The following is an 11,660-nucleotide window of genomic DNA, read 5'->3' as shown; positions in this document are numbered from 1 at the left end:
TCTTTGTTCTCATAGCATGAACTAGAACTTTCCTCTCTTCCCTTTTACTTCGACCACTAAACCCATTTGTTGTCACAGCTCACCATGTTCAGAAAAAGCTTCCTGAAACAGTCTGTTGTTGGGGCTTTAGGCATCTTCCCCGACTTCGACCTTCTCTTGAAGGCCTCGGCATCTTGATATTTGTAAGGCTGTGTTCCTACAGAATTTACAAGATTTTGTCCTGTGGTGACTGTCTTTTTTTTTTTTAATGTTTTTATTTATTTTTGAGACAGAGACAGAGCATGAGCAGGGGAAGGGCAGAGAGAGAGGGAGACACAGAATCTGAAGCAGGCTCTGAGCTGTCAGCACAGAGCCTGATGAGGGGCTCGAACTCACAAACCGTGAGATCATGCCCTGAGCTGAGGTCGGACATTTAACCGGCTGAGCCATCCAGGTGCCCCCTTGTGGTGACTAGTCTTACATGTGCATGTGGTTTTTTTACATAAAACTGTGGTCCTGCACTATGGGGGACACAATTTTAAGTAACAAGAACATGGCTTATCCTGTCCCCTCCCCATTTGCTTTCCAGAAGTCTCCAACCACAAGCAGCACCACCTACACCTACCTTGTTTGAAATGTTAATGAAGTTATTTCTAGCTTCGCCTTCACACCGACTTAATTCTGCATGGAGTCTTCAGGATCTCCTTAAAGAAAGCTGCTTGCCCCTCCCCCCCATCACGAATTCATTTCCAAGTACTGAAGGGAACGTTTATTTTAGAAGTGCCTGCTTCTGCTGCATAAAACCTGGGCTTTTCTTGCTTTGGGGGCGGGGGGGGGGGGGAGTTTACCGAACCCCTTTGAATAAAAAGCTCTGGTTCGTGCTGCCTCTTTGAAAACGCCTGCCTGAACACATGGATCAAATGGAAGTGGACGTTTTAGGGATGGCTTCTCATCTCGCAGGCTAAGAACGGAGTTTCTGGACTGGGGGCCACTTCTTTCGGCCTCAGCTCAGATGGAACGCTACAGCCAGCTGGGGTGAAGGGTGGGGGAGGGATTGCTTATTTTACTCACCAGGCATCTTGTATTCAGCTATATTCCCACGTGCTGGCACTCCCTGGTGCTGCTGCTTCACCTTGCACTCGTGGATGGACTTTCAGGAGTCTCAGGAACCCTTAAAACTCAGCAAAGGGATGCACCTGTGTGCATTGTTTTTGGCTTTCATCAGATTCTCAGCTGGGTCTTTGAATAGGAACACCTGCTCTTAAAGACCCATATTCCAATAATCACAGTTCTGCAGCAATAGAACAGGAAGTTTTCAGAACTTTTCTGCCATCCCTTCATGACAGAAAACCGAGGTTCAAAGCCAGTGAAGCAATGCTCTGGGCTCACTTCATGTTTGGAGTACAGGGAACCCCCAGCCTCTAGTCTGGAGGAAGCATCAGTTCTGAAACAGTCTCCAGACGCCACGAAAACCGGCAACTGTCCAGGTTCTGTAGAACGCTGAATTTGCTGACAAAGAGCCTTCAGACAACAGACTTAAGTAAATTTCTGAGCCTCGGTTTACAGGTGATGATCCATAAAGCGGGCTAAATACCTACCTCTCGGGGTGATGTGTCCTGTAACCTGCCTGCTCACAGGACAGTGTTCCGTGTGCAATTAATGCGGCTCCCAGAGCTGTTCATCTGGTTCGTCTCCACTGGGAGAATCTAGCCTGCTAGAGCAGTACTTCTCAGACTTTAGCGTGCACACGAGTCACCCGGGTATCTTGTTTAAGTGGGGCCTGGGAATTTGCATTTCCAAAGCACTCTCAGGAGATGCGGATGCTCCTGGCCCGGGGACCACCCTTTCAGTAGCGGGATACTAGGAGATGGTTATACTGGGCATGAATAATGTAATGCTGAACACATTAGCCCTGGCTTGGGCATTTGATCTCATAGCCTAAGGAAGGAAAACACCCATAAAGACGATGTCCTAGAGACACCTGTAAACAACAACCAACAAAAATATCCCCCAAAGGCCCAGGCTTTGCACCATTTTGCTGTTTATTTCAAGTTTACAGAGAAGCTTAAACATCTGTGGAAAAAACACCAAAGGCTTATTTTTCTCTTAAGTTCATGTACTTTTTAAGTGATAAATACACAGTATTTAACTTTGTACACCTGATAAAAGGAAAATGCATAGTAGAAAGGATCAGGAATAAAACAGAAGCATCGGGCATTAAATCAAACACAGAATAGAAAACTCAGCAGTCCCACAGAACTCGGCCCATAAAGCTGTGAAGAGGATGGGAACCGACGACCTGGAAACATTCCCTAGCACCTTGGAAGCAAGTGGAGGTCATGGTTCTTCCTCGCCCAGCAACGCAAAGCTCCCCTTTGGAAGATGAGTGAGAGCAATAGGTTGAGCCTGTGTGTCCAAATGCTCAGGTATTCGCCTCCTTGTTCCAAAAGGGCTTTTAGGATGGGAGCCCTAACTCACAGGAAAGGCCAGACCCTGGGAAGCCAGCCTCTCCAGCCCCCAGAGCCAATGAGGGGCTAGCTAAGGCTTTCTGCGAGCCCCTGGTAAGCCTGCGGAAGAGACGGGGGATGTGGAGCAGGGCAGAGGAAGAAGGAGCAAGAACTAGCACAAGGGCCCAGGTTGCTTATACCAAATTGGTCCCACGGATGAGCCAGCAATGGAAGAAACTGATAGGGCATCCTTTGGCTCACCTAGAAAAGCTGCCCGTGACAGCTTCTCCCCTTTCCTGACAGAGCCGGCTTCTGAAAAATCAATGTTTGTGCTCTGAGAGAATGGTAGCTCTACACTTTATGGTACGGCCCTCTGCTTATACTTTCTGGGGGTAGTGATTCCTTCCCACAGCTTTCTTTGGTGATTCTTTGAAAAAAAAAAAAAAAAGTTATGAATACAGGCCTCCCCCCCACCCACCCGCCTAAACAGCCGGCATTACCCATAGGAGGAAATCCAACATGGGGAGTTTCATGGTGGAAGAAACAGTCTTGCCTGATGCAGCTGTATAAACACAGAAGTTCTAGAACGCAGAAGCTCCACATGCTGCCCGCCCTCCCTGGGCAAGCCACTCGCCCAGGCCAGAGTCCACACAGACAGGCTGGGACCTAGGACAGGGTGACTTTAACTAACACAAGGTGCTTACTGCAAACTAACCAGACCCCATCTGCTCCCAGAAGGGGTGTTGCCCATATATATAAACAAGCGCAGGAATGCGAGAGGAAGTACCAGGTTACAAAAAAGAAAGTAAGCAGGCCAGACAACCCTTCATCTGATGGGTGTCCTTTGCTCTTAGAAACCAGCATTCCCTAATTCTGTATCGTTTGCAAGATATCAAGAAAAGTCTGGCTAAATAAATGACACTCAAGAGCTTACGAAGATCTGTGGAAGCCAGTAACACTCAGGTTCCGTGAATAAACCAGGCAAGGGCAGGAAGGCCTTGCTTCACTGTCTCTCTCCAAGAAGTCCTCCTACCAATAATGATCAGACAGAAACTACAGAAAAGCATGGCCTCTGGACCCAGTTACTGACGCTATTTCCCCCAAGCCAGAGTCCACAAAGCACTGGGAATTTCCCAGGGCAAAGGCCTTCTAGTTTTCCTCCACCTTGAACTTCACACTCACCCGTGTCTGGCTCTGGAAAAAGTTGCACTTGAATAGCAATGAAAGTTCCCAGTATTAGTTGGAAGTCAAAAAGGTAAACTTTTTCTCTCTGGACTTCTGGCTACAAAACAGAACTCCCTGTGCCAAGCCCTGGTCCTCGTGGACCCTGAGGACTGCTCTGGGTGTCAACAATCTTCTCTAAAAGGGTGCCCCAGAGTTATTGGGTAGATCCTAATAGAACTTTGCCTGTCAGGATGAGAATCAAAGTATTTCATAACTGGCCCCCCAGAAACTAAGTGTTTCACGGACTACAACAATCAGCTAGTATTTAAGAAAACAGAACCTTGGCGTCTCTAGAATACACAAGTTACCAACAAGCTAAACTGCTAATATACAGGCAGAGGCTCTAACTGGGATCTAACATGCCTGAAGCCGGGGAACATATCCTGGAAGCTCGAAATGACCCCTGAACTACTCTAGAGTTCAGTCTTGTTAGAGAATTGAAAATATTTTGTTTACTCTTAAGCCATGTAATGTACATGGAAGTGTAGGATTTCACCCTGAAGTTTTTGTAATTTAACAAGAGATTTACCAGAGCTCAGTTAACTATTTCAGAAACCTGCTGTGACCATCAGTCCTTTAGGTGAACCCTTTCCCCCCTCCCCAAACAAGCACAGACTACCCTTCTGGGGGTGGAAAATCCCCCTTTGTGAAGCAATTAAGCTTCAAGCCCTTTCCCTTTTCCTGACTACAATTCCACCCATAAAAAAATTTAAAGTCCTTCTTACAAATAAGTTGCATCGAAGCTCCCTGCAGCTACTGAGGGCTGGCCCTGCCCTGACTCCGGGAGTCCACAGTCCTGGAAGGTGCCAACTGGCTTGGAGTTCGGGGGTTTCAGGGTTTGTAGGAGGAATCACACCCCCTCTTCCTCTCCCTTTCAAACGCAGCAACTAACTCTGTGGTCTCAGCCCACACCGCCAGAGTTTTCTGCCAGTTTTTCATGATTTTCAAACCCCACACATTCACTTGGTATATCTGACATGGTTCTGAGTTCACAATGAAAGATTTTTGGCATAAAAACGTTTTAAAAAGCAATTGTCCCAAAATGCATGTGGCTTTGGGTCTGCAACTCCTCACACCTGCCCGTTCAGCCAGCCAGCGGCCAAGGTCGATGTCATGGAGTCAAGTCTTTTTTTTTTTTGTCCCCTTTAAAACAACAAAGGAAGGAAAAAAAAAAAAAAACACCAGAGATGACGGTCAAGGCTCTACACACGTGCTGGGTTTCCGTAGGACATGCTGCTATGGAAACGCAGGGTGCAGCCTGCATGCGAGGTCGCGCGTCCGGGCAGCTACTCCATCGCCTCGTCGGGCCGCAGAGGATGCATGCGTGCGCGGGGGCCGGGGGCCGGGGCCCCCCAACTCTCGGCGCGGGGACCGCCTTTCACAAGAGCACTTCCTCCTCCCCCACGGGGGGCGGGTCGGGGCCCCGGAGGCTGTCTTCGCTGCCTTGCTTCCTGCTCACCGAACAGAAAACCCACGTTAAGGCAAGGCTGCGGTGGCCTGACCAGCGTCTCCCACGTTCCCACACCACCTGGAACGTCATTGACTTGGCTTTTCCTTCAAGATGCTCTCCCCTTTTCTTGTCTATATAAAAGTTTCAAAGGAGACTCTGTAACCCCCTCTGTGAATGGAAAAGCAGCATCATTTGCTAAAAATAGAAAGGAACTATATAAAAATAGATGCGAACCTATCCCTGTAACACCTCAAATCATCCCAAGTGAGTAGTGTGCCGCCAGCTTTGGGGCCTGTTCACGGGGTTTTTTTAGAGATCTTGATGGGTCCCCCACCCCACCTCAACCTTATTTCTTTACGCTAAGATTGAAGATTCTTCAGTCACCTGAAGGTGAGCTTCTTGAGGGGCAGCAAGCAGGCCAACCTGCATATGTCTGCAAATGGTGGTCAAGAGAACTGCCCCCCGCACACAGGCCCAAGAGACACCTTGGATGGAGAGAAGGCCCTCCTCTTGGTGATGTGAGTGATCAGAGCAGAAGAGACCAAGGAGGAAAGGCATCCCTGTGTCCCTGAGAGCCCATATCCTGAAGCTAGACCTGCCCGGGGGACAGACTGGGCTGTTATGGGAGCTGGGAACGAAAATCCTTGAGGAGAAGGCTGAATCCCTTGCCACCAGCAAGAGATGACAGCCCCATCTAAGGGAAGCCACTGGGCTTGCCACATTGGACTAACTAACATCTGCTGTATGTCCCTGGCCAGGAGGGAAACTCTGTCCCTGCACAAGAGAAGAGAAAAGCGTGATGTCTGTACATTCCTAGGAAGAAACATCTCTTTGTTTAAAAGGCATTTTAAACACCATTTGTTTAAAAGGTGACCACCATTTGTTTAAAAGGCAAGTTCATTGGCTTTTTATGTTTCTGCCACAGAAGAGGGGGTCAGATCTCCAGGGAAGAAAGCGGTAACTAGATGTCAAATCAGGTCCCTCACTTCTGCCCTAGAAGCACTGCTTGGTCCAGCTGTCTTTTAGTGCAGATGGTCGGCTGCAGGCCTTGGGCCCCAGGCCTCCAACACCTGAATAAGCCCTATGAACTCGAGTGCTGGGTCATCTGGACAATCGAAGCATCCCACCAGCAGGCTGAGGGCAAGAGCAGGTAATGCCCAGGTGCTACTGGGACTGCAGGTGAGAGAATAAAGGGGAACTAAAACCCTCTGGGCCAATCTCAGTCTGTTGGTATCTTGTGATTTTGAGCTCACTGAAAATAATGAATGACAGACTTGCACACAGAGGGGAGGTCAACCCTAACACTTAAGGTTGAGAAGAAAAAGACCTGGCTGGTTCAGTCCATAGAGCATGCGACTCCTGATCTCAAGGTTGTTGAGTTCAAGCCCCACGTATGCGTGAAACCTACTTAAAAAAAAAAAAAAAAGCCTGCTCATTAGGCTTCCACTCTGTCACCATGGCAGGTCAAGGAGTAGACAGGGCCACCCTGTCATCTGGCAGCAGAGAACTGGGGACCAACCTAGCAGGGAGGAGGCAGTCTCAGGCTGCCAACAACCGGCTGGTTGCTAACTGCCGCTTTCCCGGAGCGTAAACAGTCCGCTGCATGCCTATATAAGCCCTTGACTCCTGTGACACAGGTCATTCCATCTCACCAAACACAAATGGCTGCTGCTTGTATGTGAATGGTCATAGCAGCATTCACTTTGAGAGCCAAAATGGAAACAATGTCCATCACTTAATGAAGGGATGTATAAAATGTGGCCTATCCATACAACGGAATAGAATTTGACCATAAAAAGGAATGAAGCACCGACACCTGCTGAACCTTGAAAAATGACGCCGAGTGAGAAAAGGCAGACACAAAAGGTCACATACTGTACGATTCCATTGATGTGAAATGTCTAGAATAGGCACCTCCATAGAAACTGAGAGTAGATTAGCACTGGCTGGGAATGGGGAGCTAGTGGTGATAGCTAAGGGTGCAGGGTTTCTTCCGGGGCTCATGAAAATGTTCTCAAATTGATTGTGGTGTTGGTTGTAGAGCCCTGTGAATATATTAAAAACTACTGAATCATACACTCTAAATGGGTGAAATGTGTACTATGTGAATTATATCTCAATAAAGCTGCTCTTAAAACACAGAAATGGCTTTCCAGTTATTGACCTGGAGCTCCCAGTTGAGAATGAGGTAGTGAGTGGAACTCAAAGGAAAGAACACTGGAATTTCTATCTTGCCACAGGCACTAGCAGGGTGAGAGGCAGCAGGGGTGCTGAGTGTGGACCGTCTCAGTGCACAGGGACAAAAATTCTCACCTGCCCTGGGAGGTGGGGTAATGCTGACAAGGCTATGTGTTTAGAAGACGGATGGCCAAAAGGGAAAAGGTTCAGATCCACCCAGGGGACAGAGGACTCTCACAAGGATTTGCAGCAGGCTGGAAGAGGGCTTATTTTCTAGGTCCTAACCCATCAGAGAAGAAAGGGTAGATACTGGACAGCCCCAGAGCACAGCATGCCTGATCTAAGCTCTGACCACATGGACCCAGAGCAGGGGCAGCCATGGGACCCTGCGACGCAGCTTCAATGCCGTTGACGTGCACTGAGAATGTGTGGGTACCAGACTGGGTCATGAGACCTGGGTGAATTCACAGGCATTCCGGGTGGAGCGCCATGCACCCCGCAGCCCAGCCCACATGCACGACCCGCCATCGGGTCCAAGCCCCTGGATGACCCTTGTTTTTATCCTAGGTCCCGAGGCCCAAGGTGAGCCTGGGCACAGCAGCCCAAGCTGGAAAGAGCCTCCGCCTGGGTGGGGGTGCCCCGCACTCTGCAGCTGCCCCCGCCCCCAGGCTCCGGCAGAGGCTACAGCGCAGGCAGGCAGGCATTACCTTGGGCTCAGACAGGGGCTCACACTCCCTGGTTGGTTTTTTGCTGGAATGGCCAGAGGGGAGGGAAAAGGGAAGTGAGAAGGGACACGGGATCTATGAGATGCCTGTCCCCCACCCCAGAGACACTCAGACCCCAAACACCAGCTTCACAAAGCTGCTGCCAGGGGGATATTGAGCAGGGCATCTCTGCTGTGACACACTGGGTCACATGAGAGAGAGGGCTTGCTCGTCCACCACAGGGCTGATAATCCCACCATCAAGCATGCATGCTTCTGGGCCACAAAAACACTTTCTGATTGTCAAGAGGTTCCCCCAGTTATGCAAGTCTCCCTGAGAAAGGTATAACTCCAGTGTGGGTTAGCAGTCAGCAAAAGGAGGTGGGCTGAGCCTGGGGTGGGGCAAACCCAAACCCAGCAGCTTCTCTGATTTCCTGGAAGGTCTGGTCTGAGTCGTCCCAGGGATGGGCCCAGGCAGAGGGGGCTGGGCAAGGCTGCCCTCCGGCTCCCCACCCCACAGGAAGGCTGGTAGATACTCACGTAAGCAGGTTTCCAGGCGCTGACAATGAGCGCTCCTCCCGCCGGCTGCCCTCAAACGGGTTCCCAAAGGAGCGTTTCCGTATCATGGTCTTCACCAGGATCTGAAGGAGAGAGGAGGAAGCTGGGCCACCTGGGGGAGACTCCAGGCAACAGCCTCCCTTGTGCCACCCCCCCAGGTGCTAGCTCCCTCTTCCTTTCTGTCCCAGCCCCCAACAGCTCCCAGGGCTTGTGGCTGGTGACTGGCCTTTGAAACACCCTGGGCAGCATCCCTCCCACCCAGGACACAAAAGCCAAAGCCATCATCAAATCTGACTAGTCCGCACCCAAAACCATTTATGGCTCCCTGGCTGTCAATAAGATAAGGTCCAAAATCCTTGCTCTGACAGTCTCCTATCTTAATCTCGTCTTGGTCTACCTGAGCCCCAGGGGGATCCTGTGCTCCAGAAGAGCTGGCCTGCACTGTCCCTCCTCTTCCAGGTGTCCCTGCATCTGGCACCATTTGTTTCACCTGAGCCATCGCTGCACATGCCCTCCTGGCCCACCAACCTGTCTCATCTTCAAATCTGGGCCTTTACTTTCAGTGCAAGCTATCTATGACCACCCCAACGAGAAACCCAACTATTGTTTTCCAGGTCAAATTAACAAGGGCTGCACTTTTATTTTAATTGAAATATAATTCACAAAGTAGGAAATTCACCATCTTAAAGTGTAAAGTTTAAGGGGTGCCTGGGTGGCTCAGGCCATTAAGTGTCTGACTTTGGCTCAGGTCATGATCTCATGGTTCATGGGTTCAAATCCCGCTTTGGGCTCTGAGCTGACAGCTCAGGGCCTGGAGCCTGCATCAGATTCTGTGTCTCCCTCTCTCTGCCCCTCCCTCACTTGTATTCTCTAAGATAAATAAATAAACATTAAAAATAATAATAAAGTTGGGGCACCTGGGTGGCTCAGTCAGCTAAGCGTCCGACATTGGCTCAGGTCAGGATCTCAGTTTGTGAGTTCGAGCCCTGCATAAGGCTCTGTGCTGACAGCCAGAGCCTGGAGCCTGCTTTGGATTGTCTCCCTCCCTCTATGCCCCTCCCCTGCTCACACTCTGCCTCTAAGATAAATAAACATTAAAAAAAATAATATGGTTCAATGGTTTCTAGAACATTCACATCACCACTATCTAACTTCAGAACATTTCCTTCACCCCAAGAAAAAAAAGCAGTACCCACACCCCATTTCCCCTCCCCCCAGGCCCTGGCAACCACGGATCTGAGTCCTGTCTCTGTGGACTGGTCTATTCTGGACATCTCACACAAATGCAACCACACAGTGTGTCTGGCTTACCACACTGCGCATCATGCTTTCAAGGTTCGCCCTGTTGCAGCTTGAATCAGTGCTTCATCCCTCTTCGCTGCCAAAGAACATTCCTTTGTACAGATAGGCCACATTTGTTTATCCATTCATCCACTGGTGGATGTGGGGGCTGTTTCCACTTTTTGGCTATTGTGAATAACGCTATGAACATCCAGGTACACATTTTTGTGTGTGGACATGTTTTCCACACAAAATGCTTTCATTTCTCTCGAGTACACACGCAGGTGTGGAATTCTTGGATCATGTTAGGACCATGTTCACATTCTGAGGAACTGTCAGGCTGGTTTCTACAGCGGTTACACCATTGTACATTCCCACTGGCATCACACAGGGTACTAGTTTCTCAGGGGGCTGCGTTTTAGTGCAGGACAGGAAACACCCGACCAGGTCTAAGTTGCTGAGGCAGCACCCCAGGGCACCGGGTGGTGTGACGGGAGGGCGACGGAGCTGAGAGGTGCCAAAGGTCCATCCATGTCTGAGAGGCGCTGGGGGCAGGCTTGTTCACTGCCAGTAGCGGGAATTTGCTGGTGTGCCCCCTCATCCACTCTAACACAGACTGGGTCCCCTGCCTGGTTGGCAAACACCTGCCTGAGGAGAGGATCCCTTGGGAAAAGGTACCGTCCCTCATCTCATCCCGCGGCCCCAGCTCAGCTCCCTTCCTCTGCCTCCCTGTCTTCTGCTTCACCCCTACTGATCTGTCCCATCCTTTCCAAAACCCAGATCAGATTCCCTCACTCCCTGGCTTAAAATCTTTCACCCATACAACTCTGGAACTTCTACTGTTGCTGGCCAGAGAGCCAAGGAAGGTTCTGGAGAAAGGAAGCGAATTAGTCATTTTTGGTGATGCTTTTGGCTGCAGTGTCCTGCAAAGGAATTTTCAAGGAAAAGACTTCAGCCCCCTGAAAGGCTCTAACCCCCACCCCCTCAAGCAGAACATGGTGCCTTTTCAAGCTGTTTTATGTGCTGAACTGTTTTTGTGTGTGTGCTGCTAAGAAGAAATCGAAGCATTTTTTAAAAACCCACCGATTTACCAAAAGGTGGAAACACTCGGCATCTGAAAAATGGATAAACAAAATGTGGCCTATTCATACTACAGCATATTCTTCAGCCATGAGAAGGAATGGCATGCTACGAGCCGGATGAACCTCAAAAACATGATGCTGAGCAAAAGAAGCCAGACACAGAAGACCACATCCTGTGTGATTCCACTGACACGAAATGCCCAGGAAAGGCATATCCAGAGAGACAGAAAACCAACTGGGGGTCGCCAGGGGTCCGGAGGAGGGGAGAACAGAGTGACTGTTAACAGGTACAGGATTTCTTTGGTGGGGGAAATGCAAATGTTTCAGAACCAGAGGTGACGGTTGCCCAATACTGAAAATATAATAAATGCTACTTTATTGTTCACTTTAAAATGGTTAATTTTATGTTACATGAATTCTATGTCGTTAAAGAAGAAAAGGAAAACACAGACTTAGAAAGTGAAGGCTATGCCCTGTGGCAAGACACTCATGGTGCCTCCCTTGGGACTGTGTTCTGTGGCTTCTGGAACACACCAGCCCCTTCCTTCTGTGCCTTTGCCGGGGGTGGTCCCCTGGCAAGACCACCCACCCCGCCCCTCCCTGTGGCCTTGTCAAAGCAGCCAAACTTCCCAGCCCTCAGGACCCAGCAGAAGGGGCTCCTCCTTTGTGCAGCCTCCACTCTTGCTTCTCTGCGCTGGCCTGTCACCACGTAATGGCACAGGAGGGTGATTTTTCCCACTCCATCTTTCTTACGAGGC

At 49.7% G+C, this 11,660-nt stretch overlaps 1 protein-coding gene across 3 annotated transcripts in view; it reads right to left on the bottom strand.

Moving 5' to 3' along the window:
- Positions 1-2,003: 2,003 nt before the first annotated feature.
- CAMKK2 (calcium/calmodulin dependent protein kinase kinase 2) overlaps positions 2,004-11,660 on the bottom strand; it is a 48,186-nt gene continuing 38,529 nt past the window's right edge. For 2 of the 3 annotated variants that reach the window (XM_047088266.1, XM_047088268.1), the window contains 2 exons: positions 8,522-8,622; positions 2,004-5,101 (listed from right to left, as the gene is read on the bottom strand). In XM_047088266.1, the coding sequence (XP_046944222.1) occupies positions 5,029-5,101; positions 8,522-8,622 (174 nt within the window). In that variant the 3' untranslated portion in view covers positions 2,004-5,028. Of the gene's footprint in view, positions 5,102-7,985; positions 8,029-8,521; positions 8,623-11,660 lie in introns of all 3 variants that reach the window. The other variant, XM_047088269.1, reaches the window with a different exon arrangement.

The sequence above is a fragment of the Lynx rufus genome, unplaced genomic scaffold (assembly GCF_022079265.1).
Source record: "Lynx rufus isolate CCGP_SWC_20201006 ecotype Redwood Valley unplaced genomic scaffold, mLynRuf1.p SCAF_24, whole genome shotgun sequence".
Taxonomy (NCBI): Eukaryota; Metazoa; Chordata; class Mammalia; order Carnivora; family Felidae; genus Lynx; species Lynx rufus.
Note: the sequence above shows the minus strand (reverse complement) of the source record. Positions and strands in the feature narration are given on the sequence as shown.